The 23,061-nt window shown below is 42.1% G+C and overlaps 1 protein-coding gene across 1 annotated transcript in view; it reads left to right on the forward strand.

The window, feature by feature from the left end:
- HEATR1 (HEAT repeat containing 1) overlaps window positions 1-23,061 on the forward strand; it is a 92,446-nt gene that overhangs the window by 45,359 nt on the left and 24,026 nt on the right. Inside the window, exons 16-29 of the mRNA XM_075203734.1 lie at window positions 1,624-1,745; window positions 2,222-2,407; window positions 2,545-2,728; window positions 4,193-4,341; window positions 9,493-9,685; window positions 10,581-10,753; window positions 10,988-11,152; window positions 11,466-11,708; window positions 12,427-12,558; window positions 14,271-14,377; window positions 18,292-18,429; window positions 20,110-20,228; window positions 22,008-22,129; window positions 22,884-23,012. Coding sequence (XP_075059835.1) covers window positions 1,624-1,745; window positions 2,222-2,407; window positions 2,545-2,728; window positions 4,193-4,341; window positions 9,493-9,685; window positions 10,581-10,753; window positions 10,988-11,152; window positions 11,466-11,708; window positions 12,427-12,558; window positions 14,271-14,377; window positions 18,292-18,429; window positions 20,110-20,228; window positions 22,008-22,129; window positions 22,884-23,012 — 2,162 coding nt within the window. The remainder of the gene's footprint in view (window positions 1-1,623; window positions 1,746-2,221; window positions 2,408-2,544; window positions 2,729-4,192; window positions 4,342-9,492; window positions 9,686-10,580; window positions 10,754-10,987; window positions 11,153-11,465; window positions 11,709-12,426; window positions 12,559-14,270; window positions 14,378-18,291; window positions 18,430-20,109; window positions 20,229-22,007; window positions 22,130-22,883; window positions 23,013-23,061) is intronic.

Consider the following 23,061-nt stretch of genomic DNA (forward strand, 5'->3'; position numbering starts at 1 on the left):
TATCCTTTCTGCAGGGTGTTTTTCACAAATGTCTCTGTCTCTCTTTTCTGAATCTATCTGCACTCTTTATTTTCTTTCGGTGCAAGTTGGCTGTCATGAATGATGTGCAGGCGTTTCTGCAAGGGGTCTTCGTGCCCAGCCCACCTTTGTACATCTGGTAGAGTCTTTGGATCTTAATTTGTGCTTAGGTCTATTACTAAGGAGCCCTTTGAGCCTTTTGGATTCTGTTGATCTCTGTTATGTTATATGTAAGTTGGTATTTTTACTCGCCATCTCTCCTCTCGTCGGGAGTTAGGGGTGCTGTACTGTAATCTTCTTTTTTTGGTGTTTCATTCGGAAACGTCAATGCTTTGCACTAAAACCTCTGATGCCGATGGTCTCCTGTTTTCACTTGAACCAGGCGATTGACATTCCAGCGTTCTAGGTCACAGCCTTCTGTTGCGTCCTTGCACCTTCTGGATGTAGTCCTGTCCCTTAGGTGCTGTGTGGACTGTGCAGTTTCCATTCGTAAAACTGACATTTTCATCCTGTACGATGCCCACAAGCGTGGTTGGCCGGCATATAAGCCATCCATTGCTTGTTCTCTTTAATCCACCATTTATTCGCCCTTTGTTCAGGCGGCAAGACCAGTACCAGTGGCTCATTCAACCAGGGCTGTTGGTGCTTCATGGATGGCCCATCACATTGGTTCGTGCCGGGCTGCTACGTGGTCGTCTGTCCACACCTTTTCCAAATTGTACAAGTTGCAGGGCTTTGCATCCTGAGATGGTAGCTTTGGTTGCAGTTTTAAGCACAGCTGTTAAAGAGCAATCCATCCCTTAGAGGCAGCTTTTGTATGTCCCCATTGTCGCACTGTCCCCCAATGGCAGGAGAGAGAAAGGAGGATTTTTTTTTTACTCGCTGTCAAATCCATTTCTCTGAAACTATTGGGGGACACAGTGCTGCCTCCCCTTGCTCTGGCTGTTTTGTTGTTGTTGTTTTACCTTTTAAGCTGTTATGCTTCATTAGGCCCTGTCTTCTGGGCTGTGCTACACAAAAACTGAGGATGGCTCCAGATGGGAGGGGCATATTAGGTTAGGAGCTATCCACTCAAATAGTTTCAGTGTTAAAGTGCCTTTACTCCAGATCCACCTACTATATCCATGGTTGCTGTCTCCCCCTAATGGTGAGTAAAAAATCCTCTTATTGTTTTCTTAAATACAAACTTTTAGATTGTATAGCAATGTTCCAATTTATCAGTAAAATATTATAAGGACACTTGTAACAATTTCAGTTCACACTAGTTCATTTTTAGTCAGATTATTTCACAATTATCATTGTTGAAGCAACCAATAACTAAAACATTTTTGTTAAGCCTTTTTATACAAAACAGTAACATCAGAGATGTTACTTCAGAGACATCTCAAGTTTTAATAAATTGTACCCTGCTTACTAAAGGGATGTCATAATATGTTAGTAATTCATATACAAATTTAACATCAAACATACTTATTTTTGCATAGAGTATTGAAAATTTGATAATCAGTATTGTATGACTGGCAGAATTATAAACCTATACAAAAATGTAATTACCTGTCTCTTACACTTCGATTCACACTAACACACTTTTTTCCTTACCCTCAGCACTTGATGGCAGCTTAGAAAAGGCTACACGTAGAAACTCTCTTGTGCTCATAAATAGCAACTTGGCTCATCTGTTGTCAAAAAATGTGGCTGCTGTGGACGCATCTTCAGTTTTAAAGCTGGTAAGTGACTATTTTTACTGTGTTACTGCTGCATTGGTGTTCCATAGTGGGGTCGATAACAAAAGTACTTGCTTGCATAGGCCTGACCACCTTCCCTAACACCGGTAATACTGAACTGAAAAAAATAAAATATATATATATTATATTATATTATATTAATTTTTAATTGTTTCCATTTTATTGCTGTTTGAGCCTGTAGCGCTGTGTCTTTGTTTTCTGTACTGTTTTTAATTGTTGGGTAGAGCAGCTGCTGAGGCTCATTTTATTTTGCAACATGTAGAGGTTTATTTTGCTTTTGGGCCTTGGTGACAATGTCTAAAACCTCCAGTGCATAAGTGATAGGTGCAAAGCAGCAGGGGGAAGAAAGTGAAAAAAATAAAATAAATACTGTGTTACAGCGTTTAGCGCTTACACCATAAATTTGTCTAGATCACGTTGCATAGAACAGCATCATGTTTGGTATACTGCTTTTGAAGGTGGAGGATCTGGTGCGTGTAGCTGACAAGGATACCGTCTTGATGAGACAGAAGGTGACATTTCATGTGCTCAGCCATGCCCTGGTGGAGGGATACTCTAGCTGCCAGGATCCTGAGCTACAGGTTGCGATCAGAGTCTTTCAACTTCTTGAGAAGAGACTGAGGAATTTGGAGGCGCCAACACAGGCAAGAATGAAATATTGTGATGGACGAATAGAATTATGATTTAAATAGAAATATGTCCATATAGTGAAACATTTGTGTATATTTCACATGTTGTTCACAGTATGATGTTTACTTGTGCAATCAATGTTTTGTTGCAGGATATGACAGACCAGTGGACGCTGGATGCTAATAGTGGAGAGCAGTTGCACAGAATCGTGCTGACTCAGTACATTGAAAAGCTGAATGCTGGACAGGGCGCAGATATGGAGGAAGCTTTTTTGCTAATGCTAAGTTTAAAAAACTTTATGTGCAACCTAAGATGTCCAGAAACTTTCCCTAAAGGTGAGAAATGTCTATTTGAAGTGCCCCTGTCACTTGCACATTGTGGAGGCAATTATTTTGTGGAATGCGACTTCACTTCACTTGGAACCCCTGACCACACAGACACATTTCATGTCTTAATGATGTAAGTGGTTGTGGTATGCTGATGAAAGATGATATGCAGTCCTTCTGACACTACATTTTTGTTTAAAGTTCTAAATTTTTGTTGTTCTTCTTCTTCTACTGTATACAGTAGGGAGACCAAGGTGATGATGTTTTATTGATTCCAGTTTCTGAAATCTGTTGGCCATTGGGGTCCCTGTGCAGCATTCGTGGACTTTCCACACTGTCGACGACCCACTGCTGCTCAACTCTTGCATAAAAACAGATGCTAGTCTCCAATATAAGAGTACCTCATCTGCTGCCTGTTTCATCATCCCTAATACTAATAATCACTGTGTTATCACGGCCATAGTGGGTATCCCATGGAAGTTTCAAGAGCTTTGCCAAACAAGTTGGGGTCTCCCCAAGGTTCCAATACCACTGCAATTATTGGCGATGATGAAACATGCTCCTAAAATGAAGAAGCGTGTTAAATAAGTGCAGAGTAGCATGGGGGAGTATTGAAAGTTGCTAAAGTTCCAGGATAGTAGTGTAGTATATTTATTTTTAATAGGATGGTATGTGAATTTGTGTATCTGTATAGAGAGGTAGAGAGACCAAGACCGTCCAGACACTCGGCAACTGTTCACCTCCTTAATGTCTGTCATCCTTAACAGGCTCCTGAAGCCACTGCTTCTAGGTTTTGTGTAGCTACTGTGTGTAGTGTGCAATACATCGTGGCTGGTAACTGCCTGGATCATCTTGACTTGGGATGGAAAAGAGTGCTAGCTTTTATATGTAGGTCACAAGATTTCAGCATGAAAGTACTGCAGGTATAGAGCAGAATTTTTAAGAATAGTAATGTTTATTGTTCTTAAAAGATCTGTTACACACCTTTGAATGGGCAGCGCGCAACAGCAGGACAGTAGTGCAAGTACCACAGTCCCCTTCCATTCTGTTGCAAGGTTCATGTCCTCAAGCTGCTAAAGAGGTGGCGCTTTAATCACTGATAAGTGGAAATGGAAAATATTAACAAGTACCTACAGTAGCTGCTGTTAAACAAATCTACCTACATGTGTGTGTATATGTGTGTGTGCATATATATATATATATATATATATATATATATATATATATATATATATATATATATATATAATGTGTGTGTATATGGATATAGATATAGATACACAAACATGTTTCTCTGTCTCTAGATAAAATGATCTTGTCCTATCTGAACAGGTAACATAATATAATGTATAGTTTTAATCTGAAATTATAACTTTCAAACAGACCAGTGGTGTAATTGGTTGCATTAGCAGGAGTGATTTGTCGAATACCTGTTCACTGATGCATTTCCCCTCTGTTGTCCTTGTTGTCTAGGTGATATGTGGTGGAATCCTGAGACCATGGACGGTCTGAGTCGAAATTACCTGGAACTTTGTATTGGCCTTTTTGATGTGATTGTGTGGGGGGCCAGTGATGGAAAGCATACAGTCAACTTCCGATCTCTCATGAGTTTATTTTTTAAGGTATGATTGTTTGTTTTCTTTGTTATCAGCTGGTACTTCATATTTTCTGATGTGTAAAGAGTTATGTTTTGTTCTTTTAATTCCTATAATTTGTGTATTTCCATAAACACAAATGCAATTACCAGCAACCTTCTCTTTTGAGTAAAATAGCTTTTGCATTGTATATCAAATAATTACATTTAATTACCTGCTTTATACAAGACTACACTAGAGGATGTACTGGCAATATGCATTCTGACTGAATATCCTCTTATGGGACCAGCTACAGTTAGCTTCTGACTGACAATCTGACACTCTCCCTTCTAAAATGACACCATATGGGCCCAGCTACTCTTTATTCTGACCCTCAAACAATTGGTCAAAGATTATGCATGCTAAAATTCACCTTTATGGGACAGGTTGTAAATGGCCTACGACTGCATTTTTGACTGTCCTAAGGAATAAGGTCTGAATGATTCTGTAGTGGATAACTGGTTACAGAAGTTCAGTGGTACTGTGTGCTGCACATACTATTACTAGTAGCCCTGCCTTCTAGAGCCAGAGCTTTTTTTTCATCTAATGTATTCGATAGAAAAGATTTTTACCAAATCCGTATTGGAGTACAGCAAATCTTGATATGTTTCTGGACACATATATACTACATCTGTTATCAGCTGCTCGAGCTCCACAAAAATCTTTGATATAGGTTCGTAACTTTCTAATTTATTTTAAAGTATGTTTCTCTTTCATCCATCTGGGGAACACTGCTCCCCATGGTGTTGTGTGAAGGGGAGGAGGAGTTGGCACTTAACTAGTTAATTCAGTGAGCTGCTGACAGACCCCCTCCCCCTGCAACTCCCCTGTACTTCCAGTTTTATTATAAAGCCCCAAATAAAATAGCCCATTCAACCAAGAATATACAGAAGAAGAGCAGAAGGGAGGGAACGCAGTGTTCCCCATAAGAAATTGGAGAAACAGATTTATCGTAAGTATATAAATCCTCTTTTTTCAGTCATCCAATCTGGGGGATACTACTAACATGGGGTTGTATGAGAGGGGCACTCGGATTTGGCAGTTAAATAGTTAACTTACTGCTGCTGACTCCTCCCCTCTGCAACACCTGCTAGTTTAGTTTAGGTACCCAAGGAGTTGGGCTGTTATTTTTGTGGTGTTAGGTAATTTAGTTATTTTCTTTTGTTTTTAGTTTATATGGTGAGTGTAGATGTATACAGGTGCTGCGGGCTACCTGTCATCTGTTAGATCAGCGTTCCGGACAAACGGAATAAGAAACATTTTTGTCCTGAATTGCCCATAAAGACAAGCTTGGGGCTCATTATTTGGGTGACAGCAGCCACTTGCTGCGGCGCTGTCACTGCCGCTACTCCGGGTCCAGCGCTGCTGACAGGCAGAGAGTGCACGATCAGGAGGAAGCGGGCCATGTTGGGAGATACCATGTTCCCCACTAAGGCGGAGGTAGAATCTGGATCTCTGGTCACGGGACCAGTCCACGGCAGTGCCTGACTAGGTCTGACTGCAGAAACGCTGGGCACGTTTCTATTTGTTGCTGGACCACTTGTGAAGGACATGGAAGGTGTGTACCTCGCTGCGGTCAGCTGTCAGTGAAAATCTGGAGGAGGGGGCAATAGAGGCTTCCCCCCTGCCCCCCTTTGGTTGCAATCTTGGGATGCAGACCCAGCATCAAAGAAATTGCTGGAGGCCTTACCTTACTCTGGGTCGGTCTTATTTGGTCCAGAACTGGACACTATGATTTTACAGTTCACTGGTGGGAAAAGGTTTTTTTTTTGCCGGTGAATGCTCCTAGGGCCAGACCACCTAGGTTCAGTTCCTTTTTGCAGTCCTTTCGGGACCACACCTCTGCCAGGCGTCAGGTGTTGACGAGAGATGGACCTTTTTCATCCCGAGGACAGTCTCACAGGGGAAGGTGCTTCTTTTCCAGGAGGCGTTCCTCTTCCAAGACAGGAGGTGTTCCTCTTCCAAGACCCCGGATAAGGTCCCAGCATGACGGGAACATCCCTCTCCTCGTGGCTAGGGGGGTGGGGGGCCTTCTGCAACTCTTCAGAGACCAGTGGGCGGTGTCTTCACGAGACAGCTGGATTATGAGGATCATTTCCAGAGGATAAGTGATAGACCTTTTGGGTCCGTCTCCCAAACGGTTCTTCTCAACTGGTCCTCTTCGCGACCCTCTGCAGCAAAGATCCTTTCCTCAGGCTGTCTATTCTCTTCTTTCAGCAGGAGTTGTTTGCCGAGTGCCAGATTCCCAGAAGGGTCGGGGATTTTATACGACTCTATTCCTGGTCCCAAAGCAGGATGGGTCATTTCAGCCGATCCTAAACCTCAATGGACTCAATCAGCATTTGATAGTGGACAAGTTCCGTATGGAATCGGTCTGCTCCGTCATCAATCAACTGGAACCCCCTGGAGTTTTTAGCGTCGATAGACATCAACGACGATTATCTTCCCATCTGGAAGGGACATCAGTCTCTCCTTCGGTTCACGATAGAGAAGGACCATTTTCAATTGAAGGCGCTTCCTTTTTGGTCTGTCAACAGTGCCCCATGTGTTCACAAAGATCATGTCTGTCATGGCTGCCCGCGTCCGGGCCATGGGTGTGAACATAATTCCTTATTTGGATGATCTCCTTATCAAGGCTCCTTTTGAGGATCGTCCTGGATCAGCATCTTTTGCTGACCCTTCTGATTCTGGAACAACATGGGTGGGTGATAAATTACCCGAAGTCCCAGTTGGTTCCGTCCCAGAGGATGGTGTTCTTGGGTCTTCTCATGGACACCAGACTACAGAAAGTTTTTCTTCCCGGAAAACAAGGTTTCTGCAATCAGGACATCAGTGCATAATATCTCTACTCTCTTTGACCCTCCATGTTGATGGGCATGAAGCTATTGGGTCAGATGGTCGCCTCTTTCGAGACCCTTCCTTATGTCCGGTTTCGTTCACGGGTTTTTCAGTGGGACCTCTTATGCCAATCGTCAGGAGCTCCCTTTCATCTCGAGTCACAGTATTTCCAGTTGTCCAGGATTGCCCGTCTCTCCCTTCGGTGGTGGGCAAACCCAGATAACTTAGTGATGGGTCGGTCATTTGTGGTCACCAAGATCTATGACCATGGAACAGACGCCAGTTTGAGGAGGTGGGGGGCAGTGGTCCTCCATCTTCGCCTACAGGGTCGTGGTCAAGTAGGGAGGCCTCCCTGCCAATAAATGTTCCCGAATTAAAGGCAATCCTCCTGGCTCTTCAGGGGGCACAGTCTCTTTTCAGAGTAATGCCAACCCAAATTCAATCGGACAACGCCGCGGCAGTGGCCTACGTAAACCGCCAAGGCGGGACAAGTAGCGCAAGTGCCATAGCAGTGGCAAACGAGATCTTGTCTTGGGCGGAAAGGTTTGTTTCAGCCATATCCGTGGTGTTCATTCCAGGGTTGGACATCTGGGAGGCCGATTACTTGAGCAGGCAAGCGTTCCTCCCAGGGGAATGGTCCTTGCATCCTCAGGTTTTTCATGATCTAGTCGACAGATGGGGCCTCCCCGACATAGACTTGATGGTCTCTCGTCATAATTGCCGTGTACCAAGATTTTGCGCAAAGTCCAGGGACCCTTTGGCAGCGGCAGTGGATGTAATGCATTTTAATGCATTAGGACTTCTAACTGGGGTTTTTGTTTCCTCATTCCCATGATTCAGCAAGTACTTTGTCGGGTGGCTCTGGGGGTCCTTCCGGTTATTCTAGTTGCTTCATACTGGCCCAGGAGGGTTTGGTGCGCCACATTCTTCTGCTCGCAGACGGTCCGGGTTGGGGTCTTCTCCTCAGGAGCAGGGACCCTTTCATCATCCTCACTTTGTTTGGTTGGCTTTAACGACATGGCTGTTGAGGCCGACATTTGGTGGGGCAAGGGGTTCTCTTCCGATGTGAAGGCAGGAAGCTGCCTTTGGCACTCATTTACCATAGGATGTGGGTGGCTTATGTTAAATGGTATGACACTCATTCTTGTCAGTCGTTTTTTTCCGTTTGTCTCGTTTATTGGAGTTTCTCCAAGATGGTTTGGATGTTGGGCTTCGTCTCCGTTCCCTTAGGGTTCAAGTCTCGACGTTATCTGTGTTTTTTCCTGAAGTTCAAACCTTCTTCCAGGGAGTGTTGCGCATTCAGTCTCCTTACGTTCTGCCAATAGTGCCCTGGGATCTCAATTTGGTCCTGGGTATTCTCCAGAAGCCTCCTTTCGAACCTTTGCGTTCGGCTGAACTCAGATTTTTGACCTGGAAGGTAGTTTTCTTGTTAGCTATCGCTTCGGCATGCAGGGTGTCAGAGCTTGGGGCCTTATCGTGCAGGGCTTCATACCTAATTTTTCATGAAGATGGGGGGTGGTCTTGAGGACGGTGCCTTCCTTTCTTCCTAAGGTTGTGTCTGGTTTCCACGTGAACCAGGATATAGTAGTTCCTGCTTTCCGAGAGGGTTTATTGTCGGATGGGGTGCGGGCTTTATGCTCTTATGTGGATAGGTCCCTCTACTTACAGTAAGACGGACTCTCTTTTTGTTTTGTTTGACTCCCATAAGACGGTTTGGATGGCTCCTAAGCATTCCATTGCCCCGTTGGATTACATCTACAATTCGGCAGGCTTATGTGAGTTCTAACAGGCTGGTGCCAGAGAGGCTCATGGCTCACTCCACGCATCATAGGCTGCTTGACGGTGCTGCTTTGTATACTACCTTTGGCCGCAGTGTTTTGCACACAGCTGTTCCCGGGCAAACCCTCCTTAGAGGCTATTTTAGAAGGTCCCCATGGTAGCAGTGTCAGCCAGATTGGATGACTGAGAAAAGAAAATTTTGGTATTTACGTCAAATCTTTCTCTGAATCCATCTGAGGGACACTGTGTTCCCTCCCTTTTGCTCTTCTGCTGGATGTTGTTTGTTTGGTTCCTTCCTTGGGACTTTTGTATTATACTGAGGCTAGCAGGGGTTGCAGAGGGTAGGAGTCATCAGCCGTTCGTTAACTATTTAAGTGCCAACTCCGAGTGCCCCTCATACAACCCCATGGTAGCAGTGTCCCCCGGATGGATCCATTGAAAGAGATTTGACGTAATTACCAAAATCTTCTTTTTTTATTTATGCATTGCTATATTGTATGTTTTGTTTTTCTTTTTAACAAGGAACACTTTCAAAATCATGAAGAACTGTTCAGCTTCCTGTCACTCCTCTGGACATATAGCTACAACCTTTCAAGTCCTTTGGGCCGCACAGTGAATGTAGTGCTACAGACCAGAGCTCTCTACATTGGTCACACGTTACTCACATCTCAGACTGTTCAGAAGAAGAAACAGTTTGCGTTGATCTCTTCCCCAGGTAATGCATGTGTTAATACCAGCTGTGGAACCTTGAACATTTCAGCACATACAACCTAAGAACTATGTATGTATCTCAATGGTCATTGCAGTAGGGATTACAATTTATTTTGCAGAGGAAGCTGAGAATACATATTAGACCGGCACCTCAAGGAAATTCCCTTTCTACTTTCTAGGATACAGCTAGTGTATGGTTAAAAATTGATCCTTCTCACTAGTGAAAATTTTTACCAGTTGCTATAATTTGTGGACAATTATTTTCCCCTTTCTTAATATGCCTTAACATACCATTGGTGCACATATTATTGGATACCTTCAGGCTATCTGGTCATTGAAACCTCTTCCCAGATACATATGTTTTACTTTTCATTACTTCCCTATTATTTATATTGCTCCTTTTTTTATTCCACAGACAAGAATAGTTAGTTCAAGAATTAGTTGAGGTTAGAAAGGAGTCATTTAACTTCTGTAATTCAGCAACATGCGCCAGAGCAGGAGTGAGCGATGATTTAATTTCCCTTAAAGCTGTACCACCACCTAGGAAAAATATATTTGCCTCCTTACTGCGCCTTCTGATTGGCCCACTCACTGACACCATTTAAAAATATTGAATCATTGGTTTGCCGGTTCTGTATTACAGGACCAGCAGGGCCCCTGGACAATCACCTGCATATAGCAATCTTTGGTGTTCCGGCTGGGGGAGGGGAGCATCTTAAGAAAATATTTTTTTTCGAAGTTGTAGTGCAGCTTTACATAATAAAGTTACATTTTAGCTCAACTCATTATTTGCAGCAAATAGTAGACTATCTACCTGCTACACGCTACCAATGTTTATCAGCACAGTACAGACATACCTGTTGGTCACTGTTGTTTTTATGTTTTGTTTTTCTCTGCAGTGATTGCATCCTTGCTAATTAACTTGACTAGCCCTGTGAGAGAGGTGCGCAGAGCAGCCATAACCTGCTTACGTGCTTTCGATACAGTGAAAGATTCCCCACTCTTCCCAGTCTTTCATGCTGTGTTGGAAAGAACTGAAGAGATCATTGCAGACTCTACCTATGTGGCTCAGGTAATTTTATTCAGTTACTTGTTCTTCTTTTTATTTGTTGGGTTAGAGGCTCATCTCGTTGTTTACTTAGGGATGGGCATGTTGTATGCTGTGTGTACCTTCTTTAGTCTGTAAACTGTTCGCTGCATTTTGAATTTAAATTCTGGAAATTTCAACTTAAGCATTGAAACCTCAATGTGGTCATATTCTCTATGTAGCTGCTGTTGCAATTAGCATGTTGTTCTCACCGTGCAGGCTTTAGGTAACATGTGTGAAGAGCAGCAACCATCAGGCTCCTCTAAGTCCTCACAGAAGCTCTCAAGTGCATTGTGTCAACTCCTGAGTCTCCTGCAGACCCCGAGCTGTCCGTCGTATGTTGGCAGAGTTTTGCTGAAGGTGCTTAATGATGTAAATGGCGAGGTATGTACAATCCTTTTAAGACAAGACATTTAGATGTCTCTTAAACAATAAAAGCGGTAATATTCAAGTATTTAGCGAGTCATTGTCAAATTCATTATCATTTTCTCCCTGAACAACACAATATGTTAGGATAATGCCTACACATTACACAAAACATCAGGAAAATAAATATATAATTAAAAATAAACTGTAATAAAGCAGTTCATTGATTGTAATTTCTGAAGTCCATTGTACATCGGAACTGAAACTGAGGGATGCAGTCATTATGTAGTGCAGTTTATGAAATAGTTACAATTTGTCTTTTCTCTTCCAGACTATACTCACTCGGCTATTGTCAGTCTTGGAAAGATTGCTGGAGAAAGTTACTCATTCTGCAAGTCAAGTACTGCCAGACGAGGCATTGCTGCTTCAGCTCATCTTGGGGAAGTTTAATGAACATTCTGCTGCCCTCTTGTCTAAGGACGCTCAATGTCTAAATATCTTTGTGCAAGCACTGAAAACTCCCCAGGTCATTCCCAGTGAGATGCCCTCCTTGCAAGTCACAGCACTGGGACAGGTACGTTTGTTGTCTGTTTCTTCTACCAAAAGAAATGGGTGGTGGAAATAATATGTAAATATTGAGTAAACTATGAAATCTGAAGGCATTGTATTTATATCGGCAGCCCTTAATAGTTCTAGAAATATTTTTGTTACTACCTAGTAGTAGAATCTACGTGTAATACATGTATCCGTATCAATGTTCCTTTCTGCAACACGCAATCTTCTCTATGGGTGCCTGTTTGATGGTTTAACACTACTGTGGTAGTTTTGTGTGGTAAAGCCGGACTACTTTTAAATGTCACATGATCAGTAATAGAACTAATATATCTATATACATATGAATCTATAGTGATGGGCTGTTTGCAGAACAGTGGAACACCTTTTATAGCCGGTATGTGTAGCTGGTCTGCAGCGTTCGTTTTGGCTTCTCTTGGTGCAAGCCTTATATTTGGTAAACTCTGCCATACTTTGACTTTTAGAATCTTTTTGGCACGATGTTACCAGCTAAAACATTGTTAGCTCTGCATGTAAAGTGACAATTAGGCCTGTTCTAGACAAATCTTTCTCACTGTAGAGGAAGCATGGTATGAGAGCATGTATGTAGTATAGGAGGTTATCTTTTCTGTACATATGAAGAAGAAATGCTGTTTGTAGCTGAAACATCCCATGCAGCATTGTCTGTATACATCTTTACAGACCTTGATGTGATCACATCTCACCTTGTCTTTCTTTAGATTACAAAGTCTTTCTTTGCTGCTATAGAAGATGGGAGTGTTCAGCAGAAGCTACTGGGAATCCTTTTTGACTTGCTTGTAGACAACAAAAACTCAGCATGTGTCCAGGCTGTCAGCAGTGCCTTTAAATCGGTAAGTCGACAACTATTATTGTAATTATTTTGCGCCATCTGTACGTAACCACATACTCAATGGTTTTCTCATGATGCAATGATATTCGCTTAGATCTTAAAATTATCGATAAGTGATTGGAAAACAAGAGATCGTATTTGAAAAATCCTATTCGAAAACATATTTAAGAAATGTTGTTAAGTACGTTATTGTGCTTGGCTACTGTGGGAGATTTTTATTCCTCCACCTTGTAAATCAATGATAAAGATTATATTTATCTGTCTGTAGCCATTGAGCGCTGTTTGTAGTAGGTTGTTTTGGTGTTGAGCAGAATCTGTGGTCTGTAGAGGTTTTTGTGTAAGGATGCTAGCGTGGTCCATAGGGTTGGGTGAGTCGTTGGTTTCCAGTTTTCACGTCTGTGGGTTTGAGAGGTAGTACCTTTTAGTAAAGAGATTGGCTTTATTAGGATAGTACATCCGATGTACTGAAGGATATTGTTGATTGTGCTGGGAGGTTTAAACGTGATGTGTAGGATAATTGGTCTGTTCCAGGGTTGGTATTGTCATATGGAGGTGGGGGGATTGGTGGGACAGTAAAACAGGTGGGAGTGGAGGGTTTAAGCAGGTGTGTGTAGGATTTGAGAGGATGTTGGTTGGGGGGAGGTAATCTAAATGTGTGGTTTGGTGTAGGGGATTGAAAATACAAGTTGGTGAGGAAGGAGGTGGTAGATTTTTGAAGCATTGGTGGGTGAGAGGGGTTCAGAATGCGGTTGTGTCCGGGACATAATGTAGTACTGTATGTAATGTGAATGGGCTGTTAGGGTAGGTAGTTGGCTGGAGTTGTACTGGATTCGGAGAGCTTTTAAAGGCGGTAACAGACTAGAAAATCTGGGTTAGTAGGTGGAGTGTAGTTATGTCAGTGGTGATGAAGATGAATCACAATAAACAAATGGGATGGATTCAGAGGCAGAGCTACCATAGGTAGTTACCGAGGCCCATGAGCATAATGGGGCCCACTGCATGGCACATGCAGAGCATCAGGGGCCCTGGTTCCCTCCTCTCTGCTTCCCTGTACCAGGGCCCACAGCTTGCTAGTTCCGCCTCTGGATGGATTAGTGTACTTAGCAAAGGTCCGAGTAGGAAAAGCTGGAAGTGGGTGAGCTAGTGACTGAGAAGGGTGGGTAAAGGCAAAGGCAGCAATTATGGTAGGTAGTTATTTGAAACCAACCAAGATGCTAAAAATTGCTGAAGGTGATATTGTCTAGATGGCCATCAGTGTATTACGACATGTTAACTGAACCTACTTAAAATGTAATTTCTCATTCCTGCCATTGGGGGACACTGCGAGACACTGGGGTATAGTAGTGGGTGTGGAGTTTAGGCACTTATCAACTTCTTTGATCTCTACTCCCCTCCTCTACTATGCCCCTCCTCTGCTGTGGGAAACTTTGCTGGCCCACACATGGGCCGATCCTGCTTCTCAACCTGAGCAACAAGTGAATGGTTCAGTGGCCCATGTGACTACAAAGTGCGCAAAAGCGGGCAAGAGCTGTCTGTTCAGCTGTCGGGCCCTAGTGACACTGGAATAGATCCGGCTTCTAGGCCTGTTATTTCACACAGTGGTCATCTTCCGTGTCTGATAGTAAACTTATCCGTTTAGATCAAATTGTCATAAAGCATCATACTTGATTTTAGACCACATGTGAAAAAGTGAACAAGTTTTTTTTTTGTTAGATCTCCGTAAACGCTGGATACATAAGTGCAGAACTTGAGCCTCCAGGAAGAGACAAATGTGTGTCTACAGTCCGGCAAACCAGAAGGAGTAAATTGCAGACTCAAAGGTACTATGAACTTTCACCATATTCAGTTTCATAATTGCTTAATGTTTGCAAATGATTTCAGCTAATTGTAGTCCTTTTTCTTAAATGTAATAAAAATGTTAAATTCAATGATATTTTACATATGATCACCCTTCCTACAGTATTTTGTAAATTATTTATTGAACAATGATTTGCTTCTAAAAAAGTGAAAAAGTGTTTTCTAGATAAGAATCTTTAAAGACCTCAATTATATAGAATTTAGTGATCAGTATTGTGTATCATTATCTTGTTCCTATTAAAAGTAAAATGTTTTTTTATGTTCTAACAGATGTTCAACGTACACAAATGACCTAAGAAATGTACACACTTGTCAGCTCTACATGGCTATTGTGCTAAGGGTAGAATTAGACTGTTCATTATTGCAGCTTTTTTTTCTGCCCTGATATTGGATTGTTTATGCAACTATATTTATTATTATTAATAATAATAATAATAATAATAATAATAATGTAGCATACTATTTCACAACTACTAATGTTTTTCAACATCAGTGACACAGTGTTGTTACTCTTTTACTATCTGTTCGTTGACAGTATAAAATATGGTGACAGAACTTAAAAATGGTATTTTTGTATTTACCATAAAAACTTTCTCTGAACAAGAGTTGGGGGGCACTGCTCACCTTGGGTATAGAGGGCGCTGTGGGAGTAATGGCACTAAAATACTTGTCTAGCCTGCTCCCCTCCCCTCTATGTCCCCACTACCTGAAGAGCTCAGTTTATTTACTAACCAATTCACAAGAGGACGAAAAAACACAACAAAACAGAACTGTCAGAACAAAGGGTGGGAGCGCAGTGTCCCCAACTTGTGTTCAGAGAGAGATTTTACGGTAAGTACGAAAATACAGTTTTCTTTTTCACACTAGTTGGGGGACACTGCTCACCTTGGAGACGTTCCAAAGCTGCCTCTATGGGTGGAAATACTCAGAATGAACGGCACGTAAATTTTTACGGCCAAAAATTGCGTCTTTGGAAACAAAAACGTGGAAATGATAAAACTTGGTCAATGTATGAACAGAAGACCAAGTAGCTGTCCTACACAACTGCTCAGCCGAGGCCCCATGCCACGCCGCCCAAGAGGCACTAACCGACCTCGAGGAATGAGCTGTCGGTTGTTCAGGAACTGGAGAACACTCCGAAATGTACTCCTGCTGTATAGTTACAGTGATCCATCTAGCCACCGTCTGCTTTGTGGGCGGCCAGCCACGCTTACAATCGTCATACAGGACTAGAAGTCTATCGGTCTTCCGAACTGAAGGTGTACGGTCCACATAAATCCTCAAAGCTCTGACCACATCTAAAGAGACCGAATCCTGACTAGAAGCCAGCGAATCCTAAGGAAGAACCGGCAGAACAATATCCTGATTTATGGGAAACCTCAACACCACCTTCGGTTGAAACGAAGACTTCGTTCTAAGCACCTCGCGATCGTCATGGAAAATCAGAAGGGGAGCCCGACAGAACAGAGCTGTTAACTCCGAAACCTGTCTGGCTGAAGCAATAGCCAGTAAAAAGGTCACTTTCCACGAAAGAAGTTTTAGAGAAACAGAATGCAAAGGTTCAAAAAGTGACTTTTGAAGCGCCAAAAGGACCAAGTTTAGGTCCCACGGAGCCACTGGCGGAACAAAAGGCAGTTGGCATGAAGTACTCCCTGAAGAAACGTCTGCACGTCCGGTAACAGAGCTATACGTTTCTGAAAATACAATGACAGCACCGCTAGCTGGACCTTAAGGGACGACCGCCTCATCCCCTTGTCCAGACGATCTTGAAGAAAAGCCAACACCTTGGCTAAACGAAAAGAATTAGGCACTTTGATCTTCTCACACAACATATATATGCTTTCCAAATGCCGTGATAAATGGTGGATGATGACCGTTTTCTCGCCTGCACCTTGGTTTTAACCACTCATGCGAAAACACATTTTTCCTGAGAATCAAGGATTCAACCTCCAAGCTGTCAAAGCCAATCGATCTAGGTCCGGATGAAAGAATGGGTCGTGACTGAGAAGATCCTTCCTGAGAGGTAGACGCCAAGGGCGATCCACCGTCATGTCGAAAAGATCTGAGTACCACGCTCTTCTCGGCCAGTCTGGTGCCAGTAGAATCACTGGAACTCTTCTGCCTCTCACCTTCTGCAAAATCCGCATCAGAAGTGGAGGATAAAGGTACACCAACTTGAAGTTCCAGTGGACCATTATAGCGTCCACTGAGAACGCCTAAGGGTCTCTTAATCTAGCACAATAGCTTTCCACCTTGCAGTTGTGTCATGAGGCCATCATGTCTATTTCTGGCTGACCTCACCGAAGTGCTATTTGAGAAAACCCCTCCGGATGGAGTTGCCATTCACCTGGGTGAAGAACATGGCAACTTTAAATAGTTGGCTTCCCAGTTGCCCACCTCTGGAAATTGCAGGAACCTGTTATTCCGCCCATTTCATGACCTTCATGGCAAGAGGACTCCTTGTTCCTCCTTTATGATTTATGTAAACTCCCGCCGTAGCATTGTCCTACTGTATTTGGATCGGTCGATGTGCCAGGAAGGACTGTGCCTGAACTAGAGCATTGAATACTGCCTTTAGTTCCAGAACATTTTATGGGAAACAGTGCTTCCTCCAGGGTCCAAGTCCCTTGCAATCTGAGGTGAAGAGTGACTGCAACCCACCCTAACAAGCTGACATCCGTCGTCACCACAGTCCAGTCCCAAACCAAGAAAGGACGCCCCTGAGTTAGGGTGTCCCTCCTCAGCCACCAAATAAGAGACAGGCATGTTGTCTCTGACAACAGAAAAACCTGTCTTTCTAAGCGGGTATCCAACCTTGACCACTTTGCCAGAATCTCCTGCTGGAACTTGCGCGAATGGAAATGAGCAAACTGCAGTGCCTCGAATGAGGAAACCATGCGACCTATTAGCTTCATACTCTGAAGTACTGAGACGCAATTCTTTGCCCCCCTTCCCTTGTAACTGGGGCTTGGATGGAAGAAGCACCTCTTGAGCGACCGACAAAGCGAAAGGAGCGAAAACGCCTCCCTTTTGCTTTCGGCAGCTACCAGAACAAAAGCACTCTCCCCCCCCCCCCCCCCCCCCCCCAAACCCCCCGTGGTCTGAGCAATGAATTTGTTCAAAGGAGAACCAAACAATCACCTCCCTGACCAACGGCTGGGTCCTGGACACTTGAGTGCCAGGTGACACTTTTCCCGGGAGTCCTACATTATTCAGGGGGGTGGCACTAAAGCGCCTCTGGCGCTCTCACTGAAGTAGTCGCGGCGGTCAACTGGTGATTGCCGCTGAGAACATAGATATATATGTGTGTGTGTATATGTATGTGTGTATGTATGTATGTGTGTGTATATGCTTTTGTATGTGTGTGTATGTATAATATACATAAATATATGTATATACACAAACTAATACTAGACTAAAAGTGCACTAAGAAAAAACTGAGCTCTTCTGGTGGAGGGGGCATAGAGGTGTGGGGAGCAGGCTAGACAAGTATTTTTAGTGCTATTACTCCTATAGTGCCCTCTATACCAAAGGTGAGCAGTGTCCCCCAACTATTGTAGTAGAGAAATAAAAACATTTTATGCACTTAATCCATATAAGCATTTTTCTGACCTTTTAAATTAAATAATAATATCCCCTGATTGCGTAAATAATATGATCACTACTTCATAAAGTAAAACCTCTTTGGATTATGCACACCTTCCCTCATGTTACCCCTATTTTTAGTATATTGAAATAAGTGGTTGCAAATGTTTTCAGGCAGCAGTTGTTGTTAATACCAAATAGGTGATGTTTTTATCTCAATTGACGGTTATAAAAAAAAAATCTGCATATGTACTGTCTATTAATTGTTGTTGTGACTTGCACATTGGTTTAGGAAACCACAGACTGATGCGCCAGAAGAAGGGAATGTGAACTGGTCTAGAACCACCATTATCCTGGAGCTGCTGCAGCACAAGAAGAAGCTGAAGGAGCCACAGCTCTTAGTGCCTACTCTCTTTTACCTGCTCTCTAGGTATGAATCTACTTGTGTAAGGCAAATCGATGGTAACAAGGTAATTGCTGGAGCAATTTAAGGCATAGTATAGTTGATCACAAGATAGAGGAAATGCAATCATTTAGTGAAGGAGCAATCACAGCCATATAAGAGGGTCCATTGTATAATAAAGCCTTACTACAGCCTATATTCTCACATGAGGGAGACTGGGACATTAAAAAAGACATGAAATTAGCCCAGTAAGATGACTTCAGTGTGCAGTGGCCATTATAACAGACCCTGCATGCAAACTAACCAGCTGTCAAGGTTTTGTGGAATGTGCATAATTGAAGTGGAGTCTTCCATTATTATTGTTGTTATCTTTTCATTTATAAGACGCCACAAAGGGTCCGCCGAGCTGTACATGACATATACAGAAAACAGTGACCCATGACACAACATGATACATACAGAACAAAATATGCAGAACAAAAATTTATAAATATATACACACAGGTAACATGGTAATGCAAATCAAATTATTTCTGGGACAATGAGTGAAAGTGATGGTAGAAATCAGCGAGAAGTAGGCCAAAGCTTAAGAAAACAGGGCTAGAGAAGCAGGCCAAGAGGTACAGAGGTTGATGGAATAGTAGAAGGAGCACACAAGGAAAGAGGGCCCTGCTTCTGAGAGCTAACATCCTAAAGGGAAGGGGGAGACGCAAACAGGGTGGTACTAACTGGGGGAGAGAACCGGGACGGGGAGTTAGGAGGAGGACTGATAATCTTGAATAAAGAAATGAGTCTTAAGGGCATGTTTGAAGCCTTTGAGAGTAGATGCTAACCTGATGGAACGTGGAAGATCATTCCACAGCTGGGGAGCAGCCCGGGCAAAGTCCCGGATACGGGTGTGGGAAGAGGTGATCAGGGAAGTAGTGAGGCGGCGGTCACAGGCAGAGCGGAGGCGGCGGGTGGGAGTGTAGGTAGAGATGAGATTAGAGATGTTGGGAGGGGAGGATTGATTAAGAGCTTTAAAACTTTATTATAACAATTATAAACAACCCATTGGTAATTTGGTGTTTTTTCTAGATGTAGTGTTCCACGGTGCCAGACAGTTGGCAAAACAGGGGCATTGAAAGAAGACTATATAAATGCCGACATTAAAACGAAGGGTAGTGAGGGCCCTGGTCATGAGAGTGCTTACATTCTAAGTGAAGAGGGAACAGCTGAAACAAGATGAGCGAGTGTGGCTCAGAGTGCAGTTTGGGACAGTTGTGAGTTTGCATTAGTGTCGATAGTATAGGTGAGAGTACGGTAAGTTCTAATAAAGAGATCTCTTTATTAGATGTATGTGATGTATGAGATTTATGTGGTTTTTTTTAGAGAGTGTAAACATTTGAAGGCTGTGGGAGAGTCTGATCCAGCGTGGAAGGGAGTTCAAAAGGGTAGTAGCGTTAGAAAAATCTTGTAGATGGTTCTGAGAGGTGGTTGCCAGAGGCGAGCCACAGGTCTGAGGGCGAGTACTTTGATAAGAGATTTAATATTATCAAAACCATATCTCTCCAAACCGTTTAAACATACTTGTTTTGCTTTTTGTCATAAACATATAAATTGTTACCCTTTAAATTAGGTGGTATCCCATATTATTATTGCACCTTATTTTGTTCTTGCTTGGGTTAAAAGCTTGTACATCTCCTGAAGTTTGGATTTGGGTTATAGGTGCCTTGAGCCTTCAAGTCCTGAGCAGGAAAATTTGGAGTACACCAAGCAGCTAATCCTTAGCTGTCTGCTCAACATTTGTCAGAGGATTTCATTGGACAGTGACAAAGATGCAAAAGGTAAGACATTAAGCACCATTTTAATGAAGGTAGTTTGAGATTCTGTGACCTATATTTTTTGTCCTGTACCGAACCAATGATTATAGGAGTTGGGACACTAAAAGTTTAAAATAATAACTGCTTAGGTTTTACCATCTGCATCACATTCCACATCTTCAGTTTTGTCTTGATGCGGATTACAGTATTTACATTTTAGGAGTTTATATGTTGAATTGCTATTACATAGTCCAAAATTCATTGCAGCCCTCCCAAACCAAAATTCCAAAAGTAGACATTTAATTGAATTGAAACTAAAACCTGCAGATGCTAGGCAAAAATAAATGTTTTAATAAACAATTACAAAAACACAATATAATACACAGAAATGTCATAAATAAGTGTAGTAAATACCTCATACATCTCACAAAACAAGAAAAACAAAGCATATACAATTGAGAGTTTTTGTGATTTTCTGTTTTCACACAATTAGATTACACTGTAATAATATCCCTGAATCTATTCTGCCACATCTTATGGGTACTTTAGGATTAGATTAATGAAGGTTTTCTGTAAGTTGATGACCATAAATATATGTGTATTCACTTTTTTATGTGTTTTTTTTATGCTTTGAGCCATAATGAGCCCAGGACTAAGATGAAATGACCAGAAGGTGAACCATGTTCACCCAGGGGCCCGGGGAACAAAAGGTTTTGGTCAGGGACCATTTCCCTGAGTATTAACAGGATTGCGCTGCCTCACCTCTAATGTTGTCTTTGATATCTTTTGAGTGGTTTGCCAGCCACAATAGGTAGCTTCTTAAATTAGATAATCTTAAATCCATGGCTACCTGAGAGGGTAGTGTGTAGGCATTAGTTATGTCTGTAGCAATTGATGGATGAAATTCAGAAACATAATATAGTGGTGCAAGAAATTTGTTGTATAATGATTACAGATCTGAAGGTCGTCATTCCATTTGATTCAATAAATATAAACAAAATATTAATTGTGGTGCCCACTTAGTGAAGCCCACCCACTTCTCCATACTCTACACTCCCTGTTTAGTAGTATATTAAATAGTATGGTGGCACTTGCATCCACCTTTCCAACCCTATCTCGTCTACCCTATAAGTGTCCATAGATTCCTAGAGTTGTTTTTTTGTCATCTCCTTTGTTTTTGTGTAGAGAATCCTAATTTAAGGCTTCAAACTTGCTTGGATTGCATTTGTGTTAGAAATAAATATGTTAAAAAATGCCAATGTCATGTCAAATCCAAACACATTTGAAATGTGGTCTTTCTTTTCTTTTATTACTTAGGTTTGCCCAGTATGCTTACTTGCAGTAAATACATGTGAATAGAACGAGATGCGTTCAGATAGATGCATTGCATTTGCATTAATCTAACTCTAGTAAAATTCTAGTGTTTATGTGGTCATTAAAAACAATGGCTTCTATTTCTTCTAAACTGGTTTAAATGCGTTTTAAGAGAGTTTAAAAATGGATGCATTTAGCATCAGTGGGTTTGAGGCCTAATACTTATTGTATGGGGGAGTTCTCATGTGAACTGTCTGGGGGCTTAGAGTTTCAGTACAATATAATGGTCAGTTGAAGTAATTCCTGAGCACAATTTATGCCATGTGTTTTGGATGTGCTGTCATTTAGTGGACAGCAATGTTGCCTATTTGTTAGAAACTGGCCTTACATTATTCTAAAGGTATATAGGTGTATTTTATAGATCATGAACGTATACCTTCCTGACATTTCAAGCACTAAAAATATATTCTCTTACAATTCATTTTCTAGACGTTCTTGATGAAGAAAAGTTCAATGTGGAGCTCATTGTCCAGTGTGTCAGGACGTCTGAGATGCCCCAGACCCATCATCATGCTCTTCTTCTCCTGGGAGCTGCCTCTGGAATCTTCCCAGTAAGGACATGTAGTGACTGGATCATTACTTGCCTATATAACAGTGGCAATGCCTCATTTATCAAGCCTCAATGCATGTCTGTGCACATTTATCTTTCCATGCTCTTTTAAGCAGCAATCCCACATAGTTTTTTTCCCTTTAAATGACAAGTAAAGTACCATTTTAAGCATGCATTTGATGTCATTATTCTTGGCTATACTACTACAAGTCATCTCCTTTTCAAAATCTCTCTGGAGGGAACAGATCTAGTTTACAGGCACAGCCTCTCAGCATGTCATTAAACAGAGCTCAGATGGGCATTACAAAGGCTCTCTGCTCACTACAGCATGTCCCATGTGATACTACTTGCCATGGTGATGCTGTGGGTGGAAAATCTGCAGAATTATAAATAATTAATAACAGCCTGAAGAAACAAACCAATGGGAAAAAAGGTAATTGCCAAGCTGCTGCTTATAGCCTACAACAGTGATTTATGTTAAAGCAGCAATCCCATGAAAATATTAGATGTTTTTAATTACTAATTTACTAAATGAATGTAAGTCAGTAATTCCCTTAATATTGGAGTAACAGAACTTGTAACCAAAATTTGATAAATTTCTCTGTCTTCCGCCAGACCAATGTTTAGATGTGAGAATTTGGCCATTTAGTGCTTAGACATCAGTGCCTTTGGAAGCATTCATATGTCTTGCGAAAACAACATTTTTCTGTTCAAAACATTTTTTACTGTTTTTAATATCTGTGTTTCTTTTTAAGGACAAAGTACTGCACAACATCATGCCCATCTTCACTTTCATGGGTGCCAGTGTTATGAGACTGGATGACAGCTATAGTTTCCAAGTTATTAGTAAGACTGTGCAGACTGTGATCCCTGCACTTATACAGGTATGTACCAAGTCTTCGGTATCACAAGCTTTGTCTACAAGCTCAAACA

The sequence above is a fragment of the Mixophyes fleayi genome, chromosome 3 (assembly GCF_038048845.1).
Source record: "Mixophyes fleayi isolate aMixFle1 chromosome 3, aMixFle1.hap1, whole genome shotgun sequence".
Classification (NCBI taxonomy): Eukaryota; Metazoa; Chordata; class Amphibia; order Anura; family Limnodynastidae; genus Mixophyes; species Mixophyes fleayi.